The sequence below is a fragment of the Anastrepha obliqua genome, chromosome 3, assembly GCF_027943255.1.
Source record: "Anastrepha obliqua isolate idAnaObli1 chromosome 3, idAnaObli1_1.0, whole genome shotgun sequence".
Lineage (NCBI taxonomy): Eukaryota > Metazoa > Arthropoda > Insecta > Diptera > Tephritidae > Anastrepha > Anastrepha obliqua.
The window spans coordinates 2,771,125-2,798,501 of NC_072894.1; the positions used below are offsets into that span (position 1 = coordinate 2,771,125).

Genomic DNA, 27,377 nt, shown 5'->3' on the forward strand with positions numbered 1-27,377 from the left:
AAGTACCATGAAAACATGTCTTCATATTTAGAGTGATGCCAGAGTTACTACACTTGATAATTTCCGATTGCAACATAGAAACATCTTAAGTTTTTCTAATCTATATATATAATTGGCACGTACACCCCTTCTGGGTGTTTGGCCGAGCTCCTCCTCCTAATTGTGGCATGCGTCTTGATGTTGTTCCACGAAAGGAGAGACCTACAGTTTCAAGACGACTCCGAACGGCAGACATTTTTATGAGGAGCTTTTTCTTGGCAGAAATACACTCAGAAGTTTGCTATTGCCTGCAGAGGGGCGACCGCTATTAGAAACTACTTTTTGTTTTCTTAATTTGGGGGTTTCACCGAGATTAGAACCAACGCTCTCTCTCTGAATTCCGAATGGTAGTCACGCACCAACCCATTCGGCTACGGCGGCGGCGTAGAAAATCGCAGAAAATAATTTCAAATCATCGGCATTTAGAAGAAAATTGGCGAACGAAAAAGACGTCCAAAACGAAATACTGTCTTCTGACACCCCTGAATATAGAATGAACTCATCCTCAATCATTGACACACTTCGTCTATCAGATACATAATATTTTCACCATTGAAAGAAAATAAATTGAAAACCAAGCGAGGCTAATTTACGTATTAGAATTTAGGAAAACTCTATCAAATGCTTTAGAAAAGTCCGTGTAAGCCCAAGGCCAATAGAATACAAGGTTGCGCCTTCCGAATTCGCAGTGTTATCAGAGCTCATGAATAAACGAACAAAAGGAATGGAAAATTATTTTTTTATTAAGAGGAAGAATAGCCAAAAGCAATAGAAACTACCAAACACAAGAAGTTATACAAAGGCGTCATACGTATAAAAACACAAAAACACTGCATTTGTGCTTTCACAATTGAAGATGTGTGTCACATTGTTTTCATTAGTTTGTTTAGTTAAAATCTCTTAAATCTCTATATTGCTAAGCCGTTCATATTCATAAACATGTAATTTCTTCTCTTTTTGTTAGTTTCGTTTCTTTGTTTTGCATTGGCAAGGGACCTGACGGCAGACAAATAAAGTAACTGGTATGGGAAGGCGCCACCATCATAACTCAATTCGACTTGGTATAAACACAGTCGACTTGAAAACCTTCGGGAAAAGTTGAAAAACAATAAACAGCCTGGGTGGAAAGTGTAGACCCAAAACTGATTGCGGCATTACCCATTTTTCAAAGTTTTGCATTCATCTTTTATCATTTTTATCACATTTTGGATAAATTCGCTTCATTTATATAATTTTTTTTTAAGTTACCAGGTGGCTGTGAATATTGACCGATTTGAAGCACGCACTCTGTCACTATTCGCACGATATGAAGAGGTTTGTTAGTTCTGAACAAAAATTTGTGTTACCAGTTGAGTTTTTTCCTACGGGGAACATAACTGAACAAGTTTATTACTTATACCTTACAATTCATACGTTTCTTAAGCCAAATTTGCTTTCCCTATCCCACTTTTCATTTCACTGTCACATTCTTTCTAAATAACTTCGTTACTTCAGCAATGCAATCTCTCTCTCTCTCTCTCTCTCTCTCCCTCTTTTATAGTTGTATTCAACAACAGCCCGTCTTCTTATCAGCACAGACTTATTCAACTGTCCATAAATAGATAAGATATGTTCTCTTTACCATTCTCCACTTTCGCCTTATATACACAACGGTCTTTCTGCATTTTCATGCCGGTCTATGGAGCAGCGCCACTCATAAACAATTCAGTTGTTAGCCAGGTCCCACAAAGTGCATATTTAGCAGACGATTACGCGCATCAAATGTACTTGCAATGAAATCCACAAATATACAATTCGTCATAGTGGTGACGCTCTGCGATTTACTTATTCCCGCAAATACTGCGAATATACTTAGTTTAGTCGAGGTGTTAACGCCGGAGCAACAACTTTGGTACTTATAATTGAGCACGCAATGCATGGCAGCTATAATATAATAATAATTTATATTGCACTACTTTTTACTAGGCATGATGCGGTCTACAGAGGACTCCTAAGTAGAGGCCATAAACTTACGATAGTAAGTGGCAGCAGGTTGACCTCAAAACCTCCAGGGGTTGTACAAATTCACTTGGAGGATGTGAAGGCAATATTAGACACCAATAAGCCGCCCAAACTCTTTACGAATCCATGGCTGAGTCCCTTTGAGCGAGTTATTCACTGGTACGACAGACAGATGAAAATCTGCAAAGCTGTTCTTTCCTCAAGCGGGCTTCAGGAGTTCATCGTGCTATCTAGGCAGGCGGAGCCGTTTGATTTGATCATCTATGATGCAACATATGGGCCATCGTGTTTACTAGCATTGGCGCAGCTTTTCGAGAATATACCGATCGTGGCAGTGAGTACTTCGTACATCACACCAGATCTGCTAAAAGTTGCCCGTGGCACGCATATACAACCTGCCACAATACCACATTTCACCACCGTCCACAACGAGCACATGAACTTTTTAGAGCGTCTGCACAACACTATTGTATATGCAATGGCCAGCTTGTGAGTTAGAGTAGTACATGCCCACATTCATATTTTCATGCCCACATGCGCAAATAGGCTTTGAACCTTACATTTTGTTCTCACTATCTTTCGTTCTTATAGCTTTCGTCAATTCACCGTGGAAAGCGTTCACGAGGCATTGTTGGCCAAAAGCGAGGAGTTGCAGGAAGCGCATATAAAACCCCAGTTGGGAAAAATAATTGATCGCATTAAGGTGGTGCTTGTCAACAGTCATCCGGCAACCGACTACGTACATGCGTTGCCGGCAAATGTAATCGAAGTTGGTGGGTTGCAGTTTGATAATGTGAATCGCCCATTATCAGTCGAAATGCAAGGGTTCATTGACAACTCAGAGGAGGGTGTCTTTATTATAACGCTTGGCAGCCAAGGCAACATAAACGAGCTGAAGCACGACGTCATCGAAGTTATACTGAATACAATCGATAGTTTACCCGAGTATGATTTCATATGGGGGGTGGATAAGCTTCCAATACCCACTGAAAGCAGACCGAATCTTTTTGTGGGTAAATGGTTGAAGAAAAGTAATATATTCGGTAAGTAAGTGCACTTGATTATTACAATTTTCGTCTTCAACTCTCGTTGAAACTCAAATTTCTCATAAGAAATATGTATATATTGTATATTATTAAATAATCAGTACCAAATTTCCGACGTAGCGCAACGTAAGGTGAAAGGTTTCATTAGTGGAGGCAGTCATATGGATGTCCAATCAGCTGTCTACTATGGAGTGCCTATTATTGGAATACCTGGTGAATTATATCAGCCAAATGTAAGATCCATTTTTAGTTAGCTAATTTTAAAGTTTTGAAATTTTTATGATATTTTCTTGAATGTAGGCTGCTCAACGTGCGCAGGCGTTGGGTTTCGGAATAAGAGTGGATCTTAGTTCAGACCCTCAAAAGCTTTATAGTGCCATCAATACTATATACTTGGAGCCGAAGTTTAAAGAGAATGCAAAATCCCGGCAAGCTGCTTTTCGTAATCGGCCTCGTGATCCTCTGGATGAAGCAATGTGGTGGATTGAGTATGTCTTGTCGCACCCCGTTGAGAGTGACTATCTCTTCTCTCGGGCATCAGCCGATACAAGCTACTTTGTGATGCATTCCCTGGACGCTATATCTGTGTTAGTTTTTATGTTGGCGATGTTCTTTGTTAATTGCTATTTTGTGTTGAAGCATCTAATTGAATATTGGAATACCAAGGGGCAGCATGAAATCGAAGCGAAAAACGAAAATTCAAAGCGAAAATTGAAAAAGTCAAATAGTAATAAGAAGAAAAGTCAGTGAAATCGGCTATTCCATAGAATAAATGCATTTTCACACTTAAAGATGTAATTTTTTAAAATTTCTAAGTGGGATCCTAGCTCGACCTATTCCTTTCGAGTTCCCGTTTAACTTTCGAGCCTATAATACATATTTCATTGAACTTGAAAAATAATTTTAATTAAAACATGTTGTGCAGTGGACCTTTCGCAGAAGTTTCCTATAATTATTTAGTAAAATTCATTTATTCATTTATTTTTTATTAGATTATAATATAATTATGAATAATTGTATTACATTACGAAAGGTCCTACTAGCTAAGCCTATCGGCCTACAAAAAATTGCACTGTTATTGTTACTTCCCTAAAGAGTAAGGCTCATTTACCACGCCCGACTACAATCCAGACTGAAAAGTAGATTTTTTAAATTTTAGAACAATTTTCCTTTGTACGAAAAGAATATGGCTGTGTATCGCTATGTATAATCGAGTTTCACTATTTAAGGGGGGAGCCTGGTTTATAAGGTCAAAAAAATCAATTTTTTTTTCGTTGTAAGCGATTCCTAATATATTTCAGAATATTCACACAAAGTTACACAGCCTAATTCTCAATATTTCCGTAGATACAAAGCCAAAGGTAGGCGAGCGTTAGGTAGTTACGCAGCTATAGTACAAACTTTATCTTCTTTTCTCGACTTTTCATTTTTACAAATGAACCTTTTGAAATGAATCATAGCTTGTTCCCTTCAGTATTAAATTCTCTTCTAATTGAACTAACAAAATAGATAAAAAAAATTTTTCAAGATTTTTATACCAAGTTGAAGTGAATTTTTTTTTATAGAAAGGCATTTTTTTCTTTAAAACCTCCAAAAAGGTGAAATTTTGGAATTTCTCTCAGTTTTCTTAGTTCATCTAGAATAAAAAATCATGATAATTATAAATCCATTTGAATTTTTTGCTTTAGATAATAATTACGAGTACGAGCTGTATCTTGTACGCCAGTTGGAAACTCCAGCGTTGCAGCGCTCTACAAATTTCTATGTTAAACATTTTTTCAACTTATTTTAACCAGTACAAAATTTTTTTATACTTTTTAAATGTTCATTAAAAGATAGAAAAAACTTTGCAGTGCTAAATCAATTTTTTCCTTAAAAAAAATCGCAAAGAGATGCAATTTTTAGACCTCATAAACCAGGCTCCCCCCTTAAGATGCTGGTTAGAAATACCGCCACAATTTTGAAAGGCCTCAAAGAGACATTCGAGGTTTGCCATTGCCTGCCTAGGGACAACCGCTGTTAGTAAAAGCTTTTTCAATCAGTAGGTGTTTCATGCACGAAGATTCGAGCCTGTGTACTCCCGAATGGTAGTCACGCACCAACTTTTTCGGCTAAGGCAGCTTTTAGCATTAACAAGTGTAAAACTCCTGGCCTTCGAAACGATATCCTCGGCCTGCTCAGACACGCTTTTTACTCAATTTCCCCTAAATTATATGCAGGATGAATGGATATGATGGTGAAATTTGGACATAATATTGGTGGATGATTTATTTCACTTGAGAACCAACATTCATACCAGCCACAATTACATACTCAAACTCCTACGAAGAATCATTTGGCTAACTACGTAGTCCCACTTTCAGCCGAATAGTATTGAATGGTTAAGCACTTGCTGGTCGAACATAAATCATTATTTATATGATAGTAGCAGTTCTTATTGTACGGTAGATTCAGGAAACAAGCTGCTTCGATGGGGAGCTAAGAGACGGAGGGGACTCCCTTTAGATTAATGCGTCTAACGCAAAAAGTTTGTTAGTGTCTTACTATGGAGTTTATCTTACTACAGCATCCGAAACGTAATTGTGCCACATAACGTTGGCCTCACAAGGCAGCTGAAGCTCTTCGTGTGTAATGGGTGGTGATTGGACATTCAGTCATAGGGAGTTCATGAAGTTGGCGGCGGACGGACTTGTTGGCGTTTTGAATCTCACTGGCGTTCGCGGTTGCATGCGCTCTATTGAAAGTGACATCAGTAACTTCGTGTTATTTAACGTCGGAATTGGTGTACCATCGATTTTGACTTCCAGTAATAAAGTAATGGTAGACTTTTATCCGTTATCGTACACGATTTTTGGATGAGCAGACCTTTACTAAACGAAACGGGTTAAAATGTTGCATAAACATACACGCCTTGAAATTTTATTATTTACTCTTGAAGACATTTAGGAACACTTCAATAAAGATAACAAATTAATAATTGGCGCTATCACTCTTTTTGGATGTTTGGCCGAGCTCATCCTTCAATTTGTGGCGCGCGTCTCGATGTTGTTCCACAAATGGAGGGACCTACTCGGAAGTTCGCCATTGCCTGCCGAGGGGCGACCGTTATTCAATGCTCTACTACTTCAATACTCTGGATAAAAAATATGTGGCGTTAAAACAGCAAGTGATTCATTATTCCACAGCTCCTCCTCTTTTCCAATTGGTAGTACCACAGTGATGTATTTTTGTAAGGAGCTTTATTATAAAGGAATTTTACATAGTTTACAATATTTTTCTATTAAATACATTATATAAAATTCTTGGATTTTTTTCGGTTTTCATTAATTTTTCGACAAAATAAAAACAAACTCTGTGTGTGCACTCGTAGTTCTACATACATTCACATATAAACATTTAGCCAGCTGTCACAGTTGTTTACTAAAGTGGATGTTAAGCTCAGCCTAAGCACACATTGAGCTACGCAAATATTTAATAGAGGCTTATTGTGGAAGCTGAAGCTGTCCAATCTCTCTCTCACTCTCACACTCCCTCTCTGTATTTTATATTTTTCAGATTTGTAAATTCTTTTGTTTCCCAAGCAGTTCTGCTTAGTTTGTATTACCTTTGCCAGCGCAGACTATTTTATATTCACTCAAATGTATGTACACCAAAATATTCTGCTTAGAAGTAAAAAATGAAAAGTGGCCTGTGCTTCGATGTTTTCGATAGCCAAAAATCATATGCTGTGGTTCGTTGAGGAGTTAAATTGTCTTGATCGGCGGCGAGCTGTGACTTACAATTGATTTGGTAGCGTATCTCCATGCAAGCATGGCTGCAATTATAAACAACACATTGAAGAAGAGATGTTTCTCGTTAGCTACAGATCGCCCTGATGCAAATGTGTTCGCAAAGCCTTTTAAGGATATACCCGGTCCGCGCGGTCCCTTCGGCCTTGGCATTCTGTACCAATACTTGCCGCTAATCGGCCGCTATTCGTGGCTGAAACTGCACAAGGCGGGACGGGTTAAATATGAACGGTACGGCCCGATTGTGCGCGAAACAGTGATTCCGGGTGAAGACATTGTCTGGCTGTATGATCCAAATGATATTGCAACGTTGCTCAACGAAAGGGATTTTCCACAACGGCGCAGTCATCTGGCATTGGAGAAGTATCGCAAAGATCGTCCGCACATTTACCGATCGGCGGGGTTACTGCCGACGTTAGTATAAACACAAACACATACATACATATATGCATAAATGCGTACTTTACTGAACCATCACTTGCTATTACTTTTTGTTACAGCAACGGAGCGGAATGGTGGCATCTCCGCTCGGAATTGCAAAAGGAAATCAGTGCACCAAAGAGCGTACGCAGCTTCCTTACTGATTTGGACTTGGTAACACAAGAGTTTCTTGAACATCTTCCGTTGAATCGCAGCTTTGATATTCTACCAAAATTAGCTCGCTTAAATGTGGAACGTAAGTCAGTTTGTTTGTGCAATAAGCCCTTGATTACTTCCCATTGAGCGCCTGTTTTAACGCAGTTACTTGCCTGATGACTTTCGACGAGCGCCTCAATGCCTTCTCACCCGACGAACAGTTGCCCACCTCTCGGTCAACCAAGCTAATGCGAGCTGCAGAGACGACAAACAGCAGCATCTTGCCCACCGATCAAGGGCTGCCATTATGGCGCTACTTTGAAACGCCCACCTATCGGCGACTGCGCAAAGCACAGGAGTATATGGAGAGCGTGGCCATCGATTTGGTGTCACAAAAGCTGGCGTACTTCAAAGAGAGTAAGGCCAGTGATAGTAGCAATCAAGATGGCACCATGTTGCGCAGTTCGCTAATTGAAGAATATCTAAAGAATCCCAACCTGGACTTATGCGATGTCGTCGGTATGGCAGCGGATTTGCTACTAGCCGGCATTGACACTACCTCATATACCACCGCTTTCGCAGTGTATCATATCGCCCAAAACGCTGAAGTACAGCAGAAACTTAAGGAGGAGGCCTGCCGTGTGCTGCACTCGCGAAAAACACTCTTGACGCCAGAAGCGTTGCGCGCGGAAGTGCCATATGCCCGAGCGGTACTAAAAGAGGTATTCCGCTTAAATCCAATTTCAGTTGGTGTGGGGCGCATACTCAATAAAGATCTGGTGCTGAGCGGATATCATGTGCCCAAAGGAGTAAGAATTTGTGTAAAACAATGACAGTTCAAATACTTTACTCTCCCTTGATTCTAGACAGTGGTGGTAACGCAAAACATGATTGCCTGTCGATTGGAGAAGTACTTTGCGGAACCATTGCAGTTCAAACCCGAGCGCTGGCTGCACCGCAAGCAAGCAGTTCATCCGTACTTGGTGCTGCCCTTCGGTCACGGCATGCGCGCTTGCATCGCGCGTCGCATGGCAGAACAGAACATCATCGTTTTTCTGTTACGCGTAAGTACTGAGATAAATTTAAAAATGATGTCTTTTAACATCAATCTGCATATTCGTATTATTCGATTTTAATTTGAATACGATTTGAATACCGTGGTTAATTCGACGATACATAGATGATGCGAAATTTCGAAGTTACTTGGATGGGCGGTGAAGCAAAGGTGGGTGTGCGCACACTGCTCATCAACAAGCCCAGCAGGCCGGTTAGCATTCAACTGAAATTGAGGGAGGAAATGGATCAACGGAAACCGATGGCTGATTCAGTTAAGTGATGTGCATACATATTTAGCTTGCTTAAGTTCGTATTTTAGATTTTTGTGTGAAATGAAAAGCCAGTTCATATAACAAAGAAACTGTTTACTGTTTATGCATATGTACATGTGTTATGTGACTTAAAATATTCACGCGTGTATATATGTATGTATAGTACTTAGAAATGTAAATAAAATTTATTTGGGAGTTTCATTTTGATCGATTTATATGCAAAATCGCTCGGGCCACTGGCTGGTCGACGACAAGTTCCTAAAGTAGCATAGCACAAACGCACATCTAAATAAAATGAAATTTTATATGCAGCTTATTTGGATACCACCCACAGAGTTGGACACGTAGTCCGTTGTATTGTAGGAGTGTGGGCCCATGTGAACTTGAAAGTTTGATAAAGAATTTCCATTGTTGGTATATTGTTTTAGAAAAAACTTTGTGACTGCCAGCTATTTTCTTTAATAAATATGGGTATGAAATAAAAATATTTTACTATCTTCATGTCTTATATTGTGGAACAGCATCAATGCGCACGCCCAAATAGGAGGCGCTGGGCCAAACACCCAAAAAGGTGTCACGAGCGTAATATGATTTTAAGGGAAATACTTTGCATATTTTATTAGAGTTAGAGTTTGGATGTACGACGAAGCATACTTTCTCTGCGTTGAAACGACCAAGTGGAGAATGGATTGGCGTCAGTTCGTATTTATACTCGTTTGGCGATACTTGGCCATAAACCTTTAAGCGGGCACTGCGTCTATCCAGAAGAAGAAGAAACAAAATTTTCCTTTGAACCTAAAAATTATTTTGAGTATAAAACTTAAAAATGCTAGCAGTTAGCGGCTGTTCCTCTCTGGGACCTTACGGGAATTATTATATATGTATGTAGTAAAAAAAAGCATTACCCGGAAATATTATACTTGCATACAGTTTGTCAAGGAAGTTTTTTAACATCTACTAATCTAACGAAATTCTTTGAAAATTGAAATCTGAAAAATGCTAGCCAAGAAGCACCGAGAAATGGTAGCTCTTAAAACACTCAGGCTAAAAATCTTATTGTATTCAAAGCTCTGGAAAAAAGGGTAGGTAGTCAAGGAGGAAAGGAGAGAAGTAGCAGAAAGAAAGGGTAGAATAAAGACAGAGACAGAGATAGCTAGTATTGTGAGAATTTTGCAGTTTATTTGGCAAATGCGAAAATATCCTCCCGTTTTAGAGAACGAATATTACTAATTCTCACGACATCGGAGCCCAAAATTCGCAGCTCTAATAAAGGCAGGGCAGGCAGAGAAGATGCTCAGTGCTCAATGATTCCAATGGTGGTCAAATCCTGACTCCGCGAGTTTTCTCTTGTAATAATACCGGGCATCAACTGGACTTATAATATTTCACTTCTCCAGTGCTTGCCTTTTCCGTGGCTGTCTCCACACTCTATCGGGTCGATTGTTGTAATTAGTATAATTTTACTCTCATCGCAGAATATCACCCGGTAGCTATTTGGCTGAGGTAAGTACATTCTAGCGAAAGATAATTGCTTTTTAATGTTAAAATCTGCGTGGTTGCAGCTACTTTTCGCAGCAAAAAACATTCGACGGTCAGATATTTTCCCTAGTCTTCCACTAGCAGATTTTGTCTCTCGCCTATTTTCATTTCTGGCAAGACTAGCTTGCCGAGGCGGGCGGGGGAGCTTCTTTCGTCTGGGGTTAATAGAGCCTGCCCCCAAGGTGGCGTGCTGTCTCCATTGTTCTAGTGCATGGTGATCGATCATCTACTCACCACCTTAAACGATGCTGGAGTCTACACGCAAGCATATGCGGACGACGTTGCCTGTCTGAACATCTGCAGAAAAGTACAGAAAACTCTGGATATGATTGACACTTGCTGCTCTGCGAATGGGCTGTCGGCAAACCCCACCAAAATTGGTATTGTCCTCTTTGCCAGAAGGAGCAAGCTTGATGGACTTGTCCAGCCTAAGCTAAAATTAGTCACAATTTAGCTATCCAAAGAAATCAAATATCTTGGAGTAATCCTAGATAGTAAACTTCTTTGGAAGTCACACGTTGAAACAAATACATCCAAAGCACTGACAGCTTTCTGGCAGTGCAAAGGTGTCTTCGGGAAAATGTGGAGATCCTATGGATCTACACGACTATGATAAGACCTATGATCACCTACGCATCAGTAGTCTGGATGAGTAGACTCTCTCTCGGGGGAGTCAGGAGGACCTTATCGAGACTACAACGCACTGTGTCCATTTGTTTCACCGGAGCTTTCCCGACTACTTCAGGCCCGGCATTAGATGCTCTGATTGGTTTACCACCACTTGATGCTTTCATCCAAGGAGAGGCCTTGAAGGTCATCCTTAGGCTGAAACACAATAGGAACTGGTACGGCACCTGTCCAGCATTGGAAAACAGAGAAGGCATGGACTTCGATCCAACGATTGTCTCCATGCCCCTTGATGCCACCAAGAGTCGTACTTGAAAAGAGGTACAGTGTCGTGCTGCCAGAGTCTCAGTTGTGATCAAACTCTGAAAATGAGCGCGGAAACACTGTTTTCGAATTTTCACGGTTGACAAATGCATGCATCTGTATTTCAAGTGGAGGTGTATGCAGTTCAAGAAGCGATGAACTTTGTTGTGGAAAACCGAAGGAGAGCCAAATCTGGATGTGCCTGCAACGACAGCAAGCTGTCATGACCTTAGACCATGACCCTCTCACCATTTCAACTTCACTTGAGTCTTGTAAACCCAGGCTGAACTATGTCGGTAGTCATAACATCCTGATGCTAAGATGGGTCCGTGGACACGTGGGTATCGCGGGTAACGAGACCTCTGACACACTTTTTCCCTTCCATAATTATAATAGACCGACTGAGTCTCCTCGAACGTTTCCGTTCTCCCGACATACTTGCAACTTTTATAATTTGCGTGCGATTTGATATTTTGTTCAACAAATCACTCTTACGATCATTTTATGAATGATAGATGACTAACGCATGTGTAAAGGCTCAGTGAGATAACGGTATAGTATATCAAATCGTCTTAAGCTGGTCATAGAGAGGGCACAAACCCCAGCGATTTGTGTCTAGCCCGTACAGAAATCCATAAACCATCATTTCGTTGCGATCATCGTGCGGTTAACATGCGAAACCAAAAAGCGGATGACGTGACTGCTCTTGCAGTTATTTACATGTGCAATTTTATTTTCCATAATAATGGCTCATTTTTGAAACACAATAAATTCTTTTCAAAAATTTGTATTAACACTTGTAATTTTTCCGCTTACTTTTATCTCGACGACGGTCAGTAAAAAAAATGAAAAACTGCGCCATAAACTAACAACAAATCCCAGGTAAATGAAAATTTTCAACTACTTGGGATTTGTGCCGGCACTGTGCCAAGCACGATGAGTTTTCTCCGAACTGCATTATCGCTGGGAATTGTGCCCTGTTTGTGGCCAGCTTTAGCACATGCTGCTGAAAATAGATATGTAAACACACTTTCTTGACAGCTGATTGAAACATTTGTTTTGGCCCTGCATTTTTGTTTTTGCTTGCTTTGGTGGATTCAAAAAGCGCACCGTTACGACTTACTGGTAAGTTTGTAAGCAAACGAAATAGTTGTGAAAGGCGCTCCAAATTCAATAAGAAGCGATGATTTTAGTTAAATGACTTGACATACAAAATGTCAAAACATTTTCGTGACAAACTGTACGAGTAGGAGTATATGGATTATTAACAGTACTGTTTCCAAAAACGCAGACAGTCTCCCAAAATGACAAAGCACAAACAATTTTCGATGCATTTATTTGCGTTAAGCCTATTTCTTGTTGTAGTACATTTTTAATATATGGAATTTAGTTAAATACAAGTACATACATACTGATCGGCAGAATTCATATAAAACTCTACTAATGGTGTGTACAGTTGCTCACTTTTGGTACACAAATTCATGATTTTCTTGTTCTACGTAATTTCTAAAGGAGTACGCGTGACACCCTAACCTGTTTTGAATAATTTTCAATACATTTTGGTCATTACTACGGTATGCCAGCATATCATCACCACAATTTTCTTATAACTGTTTGAAATGCGGTGCATAAATCTCTATTTTCAATTCGCAAATCTCTACGAATTTTGAGTGAAATACAAGGCATTTTTCAAATTCTTTCAGCTTTAAAATCATCACATCAACAGTCTAAGTTTAATTCAATGAAATTTGCACACGTGCTTGTGAATATCAATATATACAATACATTTATGTATGTCTTATTTCGTAGGTAAAAATGCGCCTAACTGACCAAATAATAAAATTAATTTCAACTGAAAATAATAGAATACAGCCGAGTAAAGCAAAAAAGAAAACGAATTACAAAATTAAAGCATTAGCTGTATATATCTCGTCATCACTTACACATATATATGCATTTATATACTATCGTAATTGTTGTGAAAATTCCCTAGAGATGTACAATTGTATTCATGTCCTACTAATAAGTGGAATAAAAAATAAATATCTTTTCTACGCTATTTTGCCTGCAATTGCAAGCACTGGCTGACACTTCTCTACTGCTCCTGTTTTTGATCCTTGCGGTTTGCTGCAACCACCAGCCACAGCTCAGCTTATACGTTAACTACGCTATACACATTTACGACTAGCTTACAGACGACTTTTTATAGATACATTAACTTCGTACAAAAACACATTCAAAAATTACACTATAAGGACTTTGGTTGTTTTACACACGTGGGTCTTATATGTACGGTTCGAGGACCAACTTATGTGTAGCAGGTTTAACGCCGTTGCGTTTAAAAGCTCACCCTGTCGATTGATTTCGGGAAACGCGCGAGTATTTTTATTCTCCGTTACTTTTGACCTCATCTATTTTCCCGTGTTCTGTCTACTGTCACTTTAAGCTGTATGGCCGCGTGGACTCAACTGCTTACAATTCCAGTAGCAGAACCTCCTCATGCTAGAGTATATTCAGCGTTGATGAGTCCATCATCCGGTCGTCATATAGGCTAAGCGTCTTTGAGGCTCGCACCTTCCGTACTGAGGGCGGCACGTCCCCCGGTGTTTTTACACGCTGACTTGGATCTCGTAATTTCTCTGTACTGCCTCGCCCACTGAACACCTCTCGGAATATTTCAAGGCTCCGCTGCCGCCTAAATAAGATATCGTCAGTGTTCGGCGCTGTGAGATGACCGGTAGAGTTAGAGACAGGAGCGGGTGTGGCTTCCTTTTGGTCCCGTGAAGGATGCGATGCTCTCAGTTCTGCTTTACTCAAAATATTGTTATTATGATTTACATGTTTTATCAGGCTGGTAGAGAGCGAACGTGGCACTACATGGCAGGGGGTGCTGGTGCGTGTATCCAGTTGCTGGAGATGCACTTTAGCTCCGTTGTCGTTACTTTCCTCCGCTATGCTTTGAATTAGGTTTGATTTGTTGTAAGGTGCAGCATATGGCGGAGCGCTAGACTCTCCTAGTACAACGGCTGATCCATTTAAGGGGCTCAAATCAAGATTATTGGGTCGTCTCGTTTGCGGGTATATATCAGTGAGCATTGTGGTTTTTGTTGTGGCCACGCCATTATTGTTGCTTTGCCGGTCATCAATAAAACTAACTGTTGCTGCCTTTGCTAGTCGTTCAGTGCCATTGTTATCGAGTCCTTTAATAACTGCCGCATACCGATTGTCTACTAAGTTAGACCTTTCGTCTCCGAATCCGAACTGCTGCTGGAAAACGTCAGTGGCAGCGTCGCTTTTACGGAAAAGTTTCTTCTGAATTAGCGCCCGGACACCATGCCATCCTCTCAGTTTCCGATCGGTATTGTGTTGCTTGGGGAAACCTTCTCCCATACTCGATGCATTATCCGTCATAAAATTGCTCATTTTTTTCGAATTGCCACCCGAAATTAAATCTTCGACCGAGACGTCATCTTCTAAACAAGAAAAACTATTCTCTTGCCCGGTCTGAAAGCTGTGCTTTTTGCTTTTCTCAACCAAGATTTGGGGCGGCCGAGTTGAAACCGGTGCCAGATTGCGCTCCAGACATGGATTACGCCCCTGATATGGCTGTAGTTGCTGTTGCGTATGCATCAGATGATTTTTCTCTGTGTGTGGTGCGATGCTCAACTCGCTGCCCACGCTTCGGGCTCGCGGTAATATTTTTTGATTTGGTGGTGGTTGCAGCATCATTGCGGTTTCCGAATGGCACGTTTCCATAGATATTCGCACACCTGAATCTGCTTGATCAGAAACTAATAAATTATTTGCGCTCAATAAAGGACTAGGCGACTGTGCATGTGAGTAGCGAGGCCGTAAACCAGCTGCTTCTTGCATACGTTCTTCAGCACAGAGGGATGTCAGACGTGCTTCGGCGTCGTGATCCCAGCAATCTTCACATGTATCCTTTATTAACTTGGCCGCAGGGCCACCGCCCCAACCTGCGGGAAAGAGTGGTCTTGCCTTGTGCCGCACCACCAACGCCTGCATCTGATCGAAGGTGGGGTGTGTTCCAACTTCCTGTTCATAAGGCGCCTTGTAGGATGGCGTCACTTGCGCAGGCGGATAAAAGTCCGAACATCGTGTAGCCACTTCCCACAATACCAACCCTAAGGCATACACATCCATTTGCTTAAGCGAAGTTTCACAATCGCGCAAATTTACAGCACCTTCCAAAAGCTCGGGAGCCATGTAACGCAGTGTGCCCACTTCATTAATGCTTTTCGTTTCTGCCACAGCCACTTCGCCACGGTATTCATACTTTGAGCCGAACACTTTCAAAGCGAAACCAAAGTCGCCAATGCAGCATGTTTGATCAGCCTTGACTAGCACATTGCGCGAATTGAAGTCGCGATGGGCAACGCATGGCTTGTATGCGTCGCCTCGGCTTATTTCCGTATGCAAATGAGACAAACCACGTGTGATCGATTTAGCCATGCCGCAAAATGTTTCGAATCCCAGGGTATTGGCAATCAACCAATCTTGTAAGCATCCGAGAGGCGCAAGAGACAGTACCAGTTGGTACTCGATTTTACCATCCATCGTATGACGCTCATCATAACCTTAGGAAAAAACGGTGGAACCCAAAATTAATAAATGAAGTCAATAGGCAATTCACACGCTTACCAAAATAAGTCAGAAGCGAGGGGCTGTCCATCATCGGTAGCGAATAGATGTTGCGTTCGTTTATGTAGTATGGGTAATGGCTTTCGGGAAATATTTTTACAGCCACCTCCTGATCATGCAATAAACCCTTCATTACAGTACCGTATTTGCCGTTGCCGAGCATGCAAATTAAGTTGATATTGTCCACATTTCGAAGGTTTGAACTGTAACCGGGACCAGAAGGTGCCAGTGGAGCTTCTTCAGGCATTGACTTGTCCTTTATTTTATGCACATAACAATAGGCGGCAAATCCGCTCACCGACAAGCACAAAATCAATACAAAAATCGCCATTACAATAACGCCCAAGCCAGCATCGGCAATTTTGTTTGGCATATTTTTGCCTATAGTATAAATGGGCTTCGAAAGCTACAAAAACCAAAATACAAAGAGCAATTTTGATTACTTATCAACAAGAAAGAAGTTTGTTGATTAACGAAAAGCATACCTGTAGAGGCGCCGGCTCAACCACGGAGACATTCTTGTTGCAAGAATCACCCGAGCAGCAGCAATAATATAGGGAATTGTTGCGCGATGTGGGCGCCGAACTAGTGCACTCCGTCTGGCTGCAAGTGGCGTTGCGCTCAGTGCTCTCCTTCCAACAACCTAAATCAGTAATAGTCAAAAACTGGATCCAACACGGGAAGAAAGAGTTTCGTAGCTTACCTTGCTTTTCGATTCGCGTGCCATTCTGGGTTTGACGCCAGAGCGCGAAACAAAATGTATAGTCGGTTTGGCAAATGCGACGATGTGACACTGCCTGTTCGGTCGGTGCTGGTTCGACATCCTGCGGATTCAGACTTTCCGCACTGTATTGCATCTGCACACCGTTCGATGAATACTCCTCAAAGTCATCATCATCCTGAATAAACTTTTCGTCTTCCATGAAACTCATGCAGGCGAACGAATGCTCAGCTAGAAGTAAAACGTATTAATTTTGTTTTATATAAACTACGAATAATTGAGTTTGAACTTACGGGTACTTGCTTGAACCCAGGCAAACAGTACCAAACAGCAGACCAATCTTAGAGTGTTCATCTTATAAGTTCACTATGTTGTTGGGTCCGATTGAGTTGTATTAATAAATCATCGCTGATAGTTTTTGTGCTCCTAAGAATAGAATAGAAACGAATGGATGTCTTGAGTGGCTTATGAGTCGAAAAATTAAATGATCATTCTTATTTGTGTTTTTGGTACCCAGTATAACCGTAATCAACATACTGATAGGCACACATACTGGGGACGCGAATACCAAAACTGTTCAGAATAACGGAAGGAATCGAGTTTAAAGTGTATGTAAATATGTGATAATCGAAATATCTCAACGAAACTCTTTACATATTGTATAAGGACATATGTATGTATATCCTAGGTCTAAGAGAGGCAGGTTTTGAAGGTGGAAAAATCGAACCAAAACTTAAAAAAATGTATATTTCGTTTAAAACTGAAGAAAAATTGAATAAAAAGTATTGATTCGCTCAAATTGAGTACACATAAGCCTCGCTTGCATCCAGTTTCATCTTAGAAGAATCGAAGAATTAGCGAAACACAGTCACACCAAATTCTCATACAAAATATTGGTTTGCGTACGTCTGTCCTCACATTTCTGTGAAATTCTTAGAAAGCTTCTTTACGTAGTTTTTGTAAAACTGATGTTTAATTTTTTTCACAAGCAGATGATGCAAGATGATAACCCTATCACCATACAAACATTCATACATAAATAGAATATTTTTGCGAACGGAACACGCCGAGACCTTCGGTGATACATACATATAAGTACATACCTACATATTTATAGCCCCTGAGTCACTACAGAGCGATTATGCATGTTGGTTGACACCTATTAACCAGTAGAAGAATGCAAAATGTATATGCCGTTTTAATATTTCACCTTTCATGTAAATACATGCACAACTTTATTCCGATCTGTGAATTCATTCTTTGTCCGCCTTCGAAGCATTTTTTACAATGGAAAGAACAGAATAACAAGCAGTGATAGATTTCTTTGCTTTGGAAGATTTATCAGCATCAAGAATTCATAAAAAATGGTGAAAGTGTTAAAGGAATTTGCTCTCTCATTTCTAACGGTGAATCAACGTGTTTTAGAGTTTAAAAAGGGTCGTACAAGCGTTGAAGGGCAACCACTTAGTGAAAACAGTGGGAAGTTATCTGTTTGACTAAACGTGAATTTTTTGATACTATAGGCATCTCGTGGCCATCGCAGCCGTAGCTGGTTGGTGCGTGACTACCATATGGGAGTGCGTAGGTTCGAATCTCCGTGCATGAAAAGAAAGAAATAGAAGAAATAGAAAAAGCGGTCGCCCCTCGGCAGACAATGGCAAACCTTCGAGTGTGTTTCTGCCATAAAAAAGGTCCTTTTAAAAATATCTGCTGTTCAGAGTTGGATTAACACTGGAGGGACCCATTTGACGCACGCCGCACACCACAAATAGGAGCAGGAGCCCAGCCAAACCCTAACACCTTTTTTATAGGCATCTCAGACGAGCGAGTGCTCCATATTTACCATAAACAATTACATATAGAAAGACTGTTCTTGTTGTGGTAGCAGCATACACATTCTCCATACATGGACGGGGAATGATGTCAGAGTCACAATTCCTTGGCCGGTTATAAATATGGGTCAGAAAAGTTAGAAAAGTCAGTGTCGTATTCGTTAATAATTCGACAAAAAGCAGTGAAACAGTATTTTACATAACTTTCGAAAATTATTACAAAGAGGTGTAAAATTATTGAAGAATCATTATTTTAAGTGCATCGAAGTTGAGACAGACTATACTGAATAAAAATAGTAATTTGATTTAAAAACTCACGCTCTTTTATTTCTACTCTAATAAAGAATTTCGTCATTGTGAAGTCTTACTTTGTTCTAGGTTTGGTGCATCGTAACACTGCCCGACTTTACTGATACCCACACGTTAAATATTTAGTTAGTAGAGTTTCATCCGCTCATGTCTAGAATATGGCATACTTGTTTGGAGACATTACAATCAACTCGCTAAAGCAAGAATAGAGCAGATACAGAAACATTTTTTAAGTTTTTCTTCGTTTCCTGATTTTTGTGTGCCAGATTAATAAAGCTGAAAACTTTCGAAAACCGTAGGTCTACATACTTTATCAATAACCTTTGTGAGTAAAGGTAATCCAGAAATAATGGACTGCCCTTATCTCCTAGAAAAGATTAGTTGTAATGTTCCGAAACGCAGTCTATGATTCTCTTATCCCTGCTATTGGGCACAGACTCATCCAAGTTTGCATTCAATGCTGCCTTATTCAAGGCAATGTGAGAATTCTATATAATTTCCCAAAATATTACAATAGATTTGCCTTTACCTTTTGTAAATTTCCTATCCACCATCTTTTGATGTTAAATATTCTTTATTACTTTATTTGAATTCAAATTGTAAGTCTGCATATATAAATATGCATCAATTAGTTTGTAAAAATTGTTGGTTTATGGATCTTCTTGGGGATCTCTTCAACGATACGTGCCTAGAATATCTTTTATATACCAATAATTGCAGCGATGGTTGGACAAAGTACATGTCTCGCGGAGTACTAAACGAACTCATATCCAATCATAAACGTTTTCCGAGATGTACGGACTACAGTCGAACAGTGAAATCGATTTGATTGTAATAGTTTCGAGAACCTCAAGTATGACATCGACTTCCTCTTATATTATTTCGAATACTTTTTCTTTTACATCTGTAAGAATATTCTTTTCTCTTTGAAAACCTTAAAGAGTCGTAAGAACTTTCGATAAATGGGTAAAAAAGGATTAAGTAAATGTTGGATGAGGTATTTGGTACTGAGTAAGTTGCAGATTGAAACAACATGGAATTTTGAGACGGTTTTATAGAATACAGCAACCTTTCACCTGTACATGGTACCTTCGCTTAGTAATAACTTTAGAAGTAACTTTAAATTTCCACCCAAACCCATGCTGTTGACGCTGACTATAGGCGCCTTCGATTTGCCTCTTCTCTGCTCGCTATGTTTGGGCTCTGCTCGCTTGATGAAAAATTTGCATATGAAACTAATAACAAAAAAAGAGGTTGTCTGTAAAGTCGGTTTACTGACGATAGTTTAACGTGATAACGTCATAAGAAAATACTAATTGAATGGTTGTATTTTTCAAAAGAAAATTTAAATTTTATTTGTTTGATACATATTTTGTATGGATATAGAGAATGAGTTAACATTAACATAACATAACATAACATAACATAACATAACATAACATAACATAACATAACATAACATAACATAACATAACATAACATAACATAACATAACATAACATAACATAACATAACATAACATAACATAACATAACATAACATAACATAACATAACATAACATAACATAACATAACATAACATAACATAACATAACATAACATAACATAACATAACATAACATAACATAACATAACATAACATAACATAACATAACATAACATAACATAACATAACATAACATAACATAACATAACATAACATAACATAACATAACATAACATAACATAACATAACATAACATAACATAACATAACATAACATAACATAACATAACATAACATAACATAACATAACATAACATAACATACCATAACATAACATAACATAACATAACATAACATAACATAACATAACATAACATAACATAACATAACATAACATAACATAACATAACATAACATAACATAACATAACATAACATAACATAACATAACATAACATAACAGAACAGAACATAACATAACATAACATAACATGACATAACATAACATATCATAACATAACATAATCACGTCAAAAAATAATAATAACATTAAAACAACAGGTATTATTAACAAACTTGGTTTTATTTTAAATTCTTCAAGTAAATCAAATTAATAATAATCAATAAGAAGGCATATGCAAATACAAATACGTCAATTTATATATGTACATATGCGCATATATATACACATATACGCTCACTTAAGTAGGAGAGAGCAAGATGTCGAACGTTGCCGTTCGTTTGCTTTGTTTGCTTTGTCGTTCGTTCGCGCTTTCGCTTGCAGTTCATTCAAGGTAACGGCAATGAGCAAAGGTAACGACATATGAGCAAGGTAACGGCAATGAGCAAGGTAACACTAATGAGCAAGGTAACGACACATTTTTTCGTGCGTGCAGCCTGTTAAATCGAATTATAAGACGTTATCACGTCAAAAATGCTGTCAATACAAACGTTCATACAGGGAAACTTTTGTTGATTCAACTTTGCGAATTCTTGTTTAACGTTCCCGCTATGCTCTCTAACGGCAACTTCCTTGCTTACAATTATTTAGTTTTTAGTCTACGAGAACACAAAGCGTGTTGGCAAAGCACGAGCATCACAAGTAACAAATTGAAGCTGCAAAAGTTGCTTTGCATGGACGCGGTCTTACTAATACTTGTTAAATGCTTCCAAACAAATGTAATTTTTAGCAGCTCATTTCCAGTGCAGCCAATATATGTTCATTTACGCCAGTTGCTTCATCTATTCATCATATAAAAATTTATATATATATATAAAAAATGTTGAACATATACATATCTAAATGAACCCTGAGGTCAAACAATCAATCAAAATTTTCAACCCTAAATAAAATTGCGTAGTTCACAAAGTGCCATAAATGTCGCATTATTTTATGTCGTAAAGTTTAAATGTTTAGAGGGATTGAAAATCGGCTATTTTTAACTGCCTGAATATCCATAATAGGAAACTTATGGCACCCTTATGAATCCCCCATACATATATGTTTACCAAAATACTTCTATTGACGACGCTACAATCGAATGCAAACGAGGAATTTACAAATAAGAAAAAGTATAAAAAAGTCTGAAAACCAGATTATTATTTGTTTTTCTCTTTTCATACATACGAAACTAACGAAGTGGATTAGCCGAAATAAGCTAAATGTGCAAATGTTTGCTATGACTAATCTAATTATTCTTCTAAAGTCTGATCTATCCTTTCAAAGTGTCTTCGGGCAAATTTGATGGTAACTTTTTTCATATAATTACGATTCGAGCAAAATTTAAAATTAGCTCTGTTCAAAAATTTTACATCATTACTTATTTTTTCCAAATTTATTTCAAAATTCCTTTAGAGTAAACTCTCTCTTTCTCTGACAAAATGGACTTAGTATAACGGGATAGGTGCGAGATACTTATGGCACAATATTCTGTATTGAAAATTCTAGCTGTTAAAATTTTGTGTTGGAAAAATTCTGTGCTGTAAAATATTGTTATATTCTGAGAATGGTACGAGTTATGAGAAGAAATGCGTAATATTATTAAAATAATTAGTGATAATTTCAGAAAGGGTAAACTTGAATTTCTGCAGAGCAGCTGTACAGTTTGTAATTCACCACTGGAAATATTTATACATTTTAATATCGATATTTAATGAGTATTCCACAAAGTACTACTTCAAAGTGTTGCTAAATGAATTGCTTAACTAGATTTTAAGTATTCTCTAATATTCTTGCTCTGTAAGCCATAAAAAAAAGTTCATTTCTTCATTGAAATTAAATAACTAAAAGCTTAATTTATTTTTTTAGAGTATTTACTTTACTTTTTTTCTTTAGAGTACTTCAAAAATACAGAATTATGGCCGAAAATAAAAGTGCGCACAGAATTTCTAAACCCAGAATATTATAATATAATTCTACATTATTTTGTCGTGTTCTTACATAATAAATAAAAGTAAGTATTGTATATATTTGACGCGTACGTACATTTTGGCCAGATGAAAAGAAATAAGAGTTCCTCACACTACGATAAACGGAGAAAATTTTTAATAATAATAATCGTGATTTTTGAGCGGCTTTAGCGAGATTTTGCGCCCTTTTTTCACCTTCGGTATGATATTCGCTCGATTAGTCGCCTGGTTCGAGGTCGTAAGCGCAAATGAAAATCTATTCTGCAGATGCGACAAAGTATCAAATGGTCAATCATCGAGTTCTGAGGAACAACCTTTATTTTTTTATGTGTGGCTCATCATTTGATGCTTTTGGCCGGTTAGAAACCATATTTTTCAATTCTTTCTCTGAAATTTTTAAATTGCCAAAACATCCTACAACATAAAATTTATTTCTCAAAAAATATTTAATGTGTTTATTCGAATAAATACATCACTGAAAAACGAGAAAAGGCCAATGTAGGAGTGAATCACCGCGCAAAATTCCCGGCAAAAGTTTTTAGTTTACAAACATTGTCAGTCCGCTAACAAGCACCAAATAAACACGCACAACAACACAAACCCAGGGATCACACAGCAGGGAATAATAATATTTAACAGAAGAGCTAATACATTTGGCATACATATGTATCGGGTGTTTTTTAAGAGCTTGCGAACTTAAATGATAATACAAAACAGAAATATTGTTGGAATGAATTTCTTTTCGAAAGAAATAAGGAGCGTTGATGCCGCCAGTGCTCTATGAACTTCGCGAAAACATTTATTTCATTTTTTTTTAAGTAAATTTTCACAATTTGGAAGCGTTGTTCTGACGTTAAATGATCCATGATGACGTGTCAAGCCTTAATGAACAGCAATGTCAACACAGTTTGCCATTCTCAGCTGTCTAACTATAGTTATCGATATAGGTAGTTCTCATGCAGTTAAAAAAACACCCACTACATATATACACCACGTAGTATACCCTCCACTCATTACATTAAAATACACATGGAAATTATTTAATTTGATCCTATTAATTCCTCTATTCGGAATCGGCCAACTATTATCGATATGCCCCCGAAGAATCATTGTAACTAAAAATCGCCAAACTCATTTTCAGTTAATTAATTCAAAAACCACAAACGTAACTATGAAAACAAAGTAGATACGGGCATGAAATTCGACACAACCGTCAATTTCATCAACTTAAAAAGAGTTTTTTCTATGAGATATAAAGTATTTACGCGCATATTTTTACACATATTCACTATTTTTTAGTAAAAACAAAATATCTGCCAGCCCACTTATCAACGAGTTTATGAATTATTTTTTTGTTTTGTTTTTTGTTTTTGCGAGCGCCAATTGTTGATAAGTTGGAATCACTTCTTGATAAGTGCGAGTGTGTGTGCAATAGACGAGCGCGTCTCACTCCTTTGGCTTTTGCGATATTGTAACAAAAACTATAGTTAAGTAGCCATTTGCATTTTGGTAGATTTCAACATTTTTTTATTGCAAACTTTTTGTTACTATTTTCCCGCCACTGCACAATTTCGTTGCGGGGCCGGCACTCGCGTGACGACAGTTTGCCCAATTTATGCACTTCAAACTCCCAGCAGGCCATTGAAAGAGCTTTTTTCACTAACAATGAAAATGGAAAAGAGAGTTAAATATTTGCTAAAAAAAACTCATTTAAAACAAAAATCCACTACATTTTTCTTTGTTTACTGATTGCTGGGATACTTTTTCTACACGTACGTACATATATATACGTACGTATGTTTACCGATCACTCTTCGCTCGTATGTTTCTCCATCACCCTTTTTATTTCTTTCTGTTGTTACTACAGTTGTTACTTCCAAAATGGTTGTGTCCGTTGAGCACTCGATTTGCACAGACCGAATCAATTTAGGTTGAATTTAGTGACAAATCCCAAGCCATTACTACAAATTGTGATCACTGTCCATGGGGTAGAATGATGATAAAGCGAATGCAAAAAAGTGCACACAGCCGCAGCTATTGGCAGAGGGAGGGTGCACACACGTATGTATGCATGTGTATAAATATCAGAGGTACAGATGAGCGCGCCGATGAAGTGCACAGCAAAAGTAATACGATAGCTTTGTTTAAAAACTGGTTTGCAAATGTTAACCCACCCCTTCCCTCACACGTTTCACTAGCGCCCACATTTGCAAGTAGAATTTCTTCTGGCGCCGTTGCCTAATTACCTCTATCGGCGATGGCTCATTTTATACCCAATCCAAATGGTATGTCTCGGTTTTTGTTTATCTCTCTGCCTATTACACCAACTAGAGACTGCATGTAATATTGCAAAACAAAAGAAAACAAAAACAACACCTTAAAACGTCACTGTGAGGTGCGTCCTCGTAGCGAAATGAATTTTGCAGCATTTTCTTTACACCGCTTCGTATTGCACATTATTTTACATTGCTGTTTACTTCCCAGCCCTGCCGTCTCCCCGCCGTGACAAATTCACAATACACTCATACGTATTTACGACAGCCACTCAGTCAGTCAAGTCGTCCGCAGCAGACTTCGTCTCAAGTGCCTAGCTACTGGGCAGCGACTACACACTTGACAGTGCACTTAGTGCAAAGCCAGATTGCAACCATCGACGTTGGCTTGTAAGCCCTCTTTGCGAGAGGAATTTCCTTTTAATTCTACTTCATCACGCTTTTTTCACTTCATTCTGTTTCGTTCACGGCTTCTTCGCGTGTACGCGAATCTGTATATGGGGGCATGCGGGGACTATCTAAACGCCGCGTAAACGGTTGGGTGGGTGGGTGTTTGCAGTCTGCCGGTGGCGGTTTGCCACACAATATACGACCCAATGCGATGTTGCGACAGCGAGGCATTTATGGCTACGGTGGTGTCAGCCTTAGCGGTACTAACAACGTCAGACACTGCGACTGCGACGCCAGCAACAACAGCGACGACAACGTCGGCAACCGAATGAAGTAAGAAAGAATTGATTTTTCCAGCGCCTCAACAAATTTTTTATATTTCATGCTTAGAGGAAATTTTAAGTTTTTTTATAATGCTGGTGGAGTGTATACTCGCCGAGTTTGTATAACAAACCGCAGATAATAAATTTGCATATGCAAAATAATTTATTTATAATTTTTCTTTGCCTTAATCTGAACTCACTTTTACTGTTTATTTGCGTTTGCCTCGCGTTTTGCATACAAATTTGTTGCTTTCGACTGTGTCTTAATTATTTACATTTATTTATGCGAAATCTTCTGATTATTTTGTGCTATTATTTCACTGTTTTCACTGGTTTAATTGTTTTTTTGCTTTTGGGACACATATTCATACATTTGTATGTGCATTGTGGTTTGGCTTTTGGTTTTTCAGTTGGGCACAACAATTACCCGGCACCAGTGATTTTTAAAACTTGCTCGCCTGCGTTCGTTAACGTTGTTCGCCTTCAACTGTTTGTGGTGCTAGCGATTTCATGCTGGAGTTGAATAGCCAGAGGAATTCGCTCGTTGTTTGGCTAAGCGAACTCAAATAAATGATTGGCTGGACGGTGAGGGGTGTGCTGAGAGCAGGCGCAGTACGTGGTGCGCTCTGTATTTTGACGCCGTTCGCTCTTAAAATTGAAGCCCCCTCTCAAAGCATCTAACAGATATTAGCGCTTTCTCAGATACAAAGGGTGCCAAGTAACTAACGCTTGTACCAGATACTGGTGTGGTAAATTATGCCCTGTAGTCACCCTGTCCTCAGTAAAATGTGAAAAAGCTTAAAGCTACCTTGTCATTAGATATGCGAAATGAAGGCAGAGATGAACCGATTACTAGGTAAACACGAATCCAATTGAATACGTGAATTCCATATTTGTATGTAGATGAAGCCAACCCGCGTTCATAATTGCAATAATAATTACACTGAATTGAAAACTATGCCACGGTGTAACACTTCTTCATTTCAACAGTCGTTAACTTCATCAAGATCTATTCTATCTATCTATCTGTTTGATAAACTTTTACGCGCCCCCTCTCTCCCTCAAATCAGTTTGGAGTCAACAAACCAATAAAAAAAAAACAGGGCACAAAAGACCATGTGCTCGAAGGTCAAACTTCATAAAGAATGCAGAGGCAAGGAAAATTAGGAAAGAAAAGAAGGAAAAATTATTATCAGTCGAAAAAGATGAGTATATCGACTCCAGGAATTTAATTTTTGTCAAAAAGTACTTATAATACGTTTTACTCTATTAACGTTTTTTGAAAATGAATCACTCGCAGTTCCATTCTACTTTTTCACCCACTTGCACAAAAGTTCGTTTATTTCGAAATGTCATAAAATCATAGACATCTTTGTTGCGTTCTATTATTGGTAAATATATATTTGATGGATTAGAATAGTTTGAATTATTCTACAACACTTAATTTGGCAATAAAATTGAATCAAAAGTGCAATACCATATATGAGCTCAAATGCGATAAAGGGTTAAACGTTAAAGGAACACAAATGTTGCAGTTTTGCACTCATACTTTTACATTGTGCAACAATTTTAGGGCCATTTTTTGATGGTGGAATGAAACCAGTTTAAGATGCCAGTATTGGTTTATAAAGGTTTCTCCCTCCGCAGATTTCGTTTCTTGAGATCTTATTGATTATTGAAGTTCCCTGACTATGGGTTTCGTTTTGTTGGATTCACAACATTGATAG

The 27,377-nt window shown here is 38.6% G+C and overlaps 3 protein-coding genes across 3 annotated transcripts; 2 read left to right on the forward strand and 1 right to left on the reverse strand.

The window, feature by feature from the left end:
• The first annotated feature begins 1,729 nt into the window (after window positions 1-1,729).
• Window positions 1,730-4,522, forward strand: LOC129242453 (UDP-glucosyltransferase 2). Its single transcript, XM_054879096.1, has 5 exons — window positions 1,730-1,930; window positions 2,005-2,529; window positions 2,632-3,083; window positions 3,207-3,319; window positions 3,387-4,522. Exons 1-5 carry the CDS (start codon window positions 1,812-1,814, stop codon window positions 3,834-3,836), a joined length of 1,659 nt encoding a protein of 552 aa, XP_054735071.1. The 5' UTR covers window positions 1,730-1,811; the 3' UTR covers window positions 3,837-4,522.
• A 2,156-nt stretch (window positions 4,523-6,678) lies between these two features.
• LOC129241681 (cytochrome P450 302a1, mitochondrial) lies at window positions 6,679-8,979 on the forward strand. The gene is made up of 5 exons (XM_054878144.1): window positions 6,679-7,288; window positions 7,375-7,550; window positions 7,616-8,259; window positions 8,317-8,514; window positions 8,631-8,979. Exons 1-5 carry the CDS (start codon window positions 6,897-6,899, stop codon window positions 8,784-8,786), a joined length of 1,566 nt encoding a protein of 521 aa, XP_054734119.1. The 5' UTR covers window positions 6,679-6,896; the 3' UTR covers window positions 8,787-8,979.
• A 3,587-nt stretch (window positions 8,980-12,566) lies between these two features.
• LOC129240387 (uncharacterized) lies at window positions 12,567-26,123 on the reverse strand. Its single transcript, XM_054876156.1, has 6 exons — window positions 25,851-26,123; window positions 16,924-17,056; window positions 16,613-16,861; window positions 16,395-16,552; window positions 15,910-16,315; window positions 12,567-15,845 (listed from the first exon to the last, which is right to left on the reverse strand). The coding sequence occupies exons 2-6, from the start codon at window positions 16,982-16,984 to the stop codon at window positions 13,750-13,752; spliced, it is 2,970 nt and encodes a 989-aa protein (XP_054732131.1). The 5' UTR covers window positions 16,985-17,056; window positions 25,851-26,123; the 3' UTR covers window positions 12,567-13,749.
• Window positions 26,124-27,377: the final 1,254 nt, after the last annotated feature.

Bases quoted from the DNA above. Each gene is read 5' to 3' on its own strand.
- LOC129242453 (XM_054879096.1), top strand. From the start codon at position 1,812: ATGAAATCCACAAATATACAATTCGTCATAGTGGTGACGCTCTGCGAT. The intron at 1,931-2,004 runs GTACTTATAATT...ACTTTTTACTAG, and splicing joins ACGCCGGAGCAACAACTTTG to GCATGATGCGGTCTACAGAG. The intron at 2,530-2,631 runs GTGAGTTAGAGT...TCGTTCTTATAG, and splicing joins GTATATGCAATGGCCAGCTT to CTTTCGTCAATTCACCGTGG.
- LOC129241681 (XM_054878144.1), top strand. From the start codon at position 6,897: ATGGCTGCAATTATAAACAACACATTGAAGAAGAGATGTTTCTCGTTA. The intron at 8,260-8,316 runs GTAAGAATTTGT...CCTTGATTCTAG, and splicing joins GATATCATGTGCCCAAAGGA to ACAGTGGTGGTAACGCAAAA. The intron at 8,515-8,630 runs GTAAGTACTGAG...GACGATACATAG, and splicing joins TCATCGTTTTTCTGTTACGC to ATGATGCGAAATTTCGAAGT.
- LOC129240387 (XM_054876156.1), bottom strand. From the start codon at position 16,984: ATGAACACTCTAAGATTGGTCTGCTGTTTGGTACTGTTTGCCTGGGTT. The intron at 16,316-16,394 runs GTATGCTTTTCG...TGGTTTTTGTAG, and splicing joins TTGAGCCGGCGCCTCTACAG to CTTTCGAAGCCCATTTATAC. The intron at 15,846-15,909 runs GTAAGCGTGTGA...TTTTTTCCTAAG, and splicing joins CTCGCTTCTGACTTATTTTG to GTTATGATGAGCGTCATACG.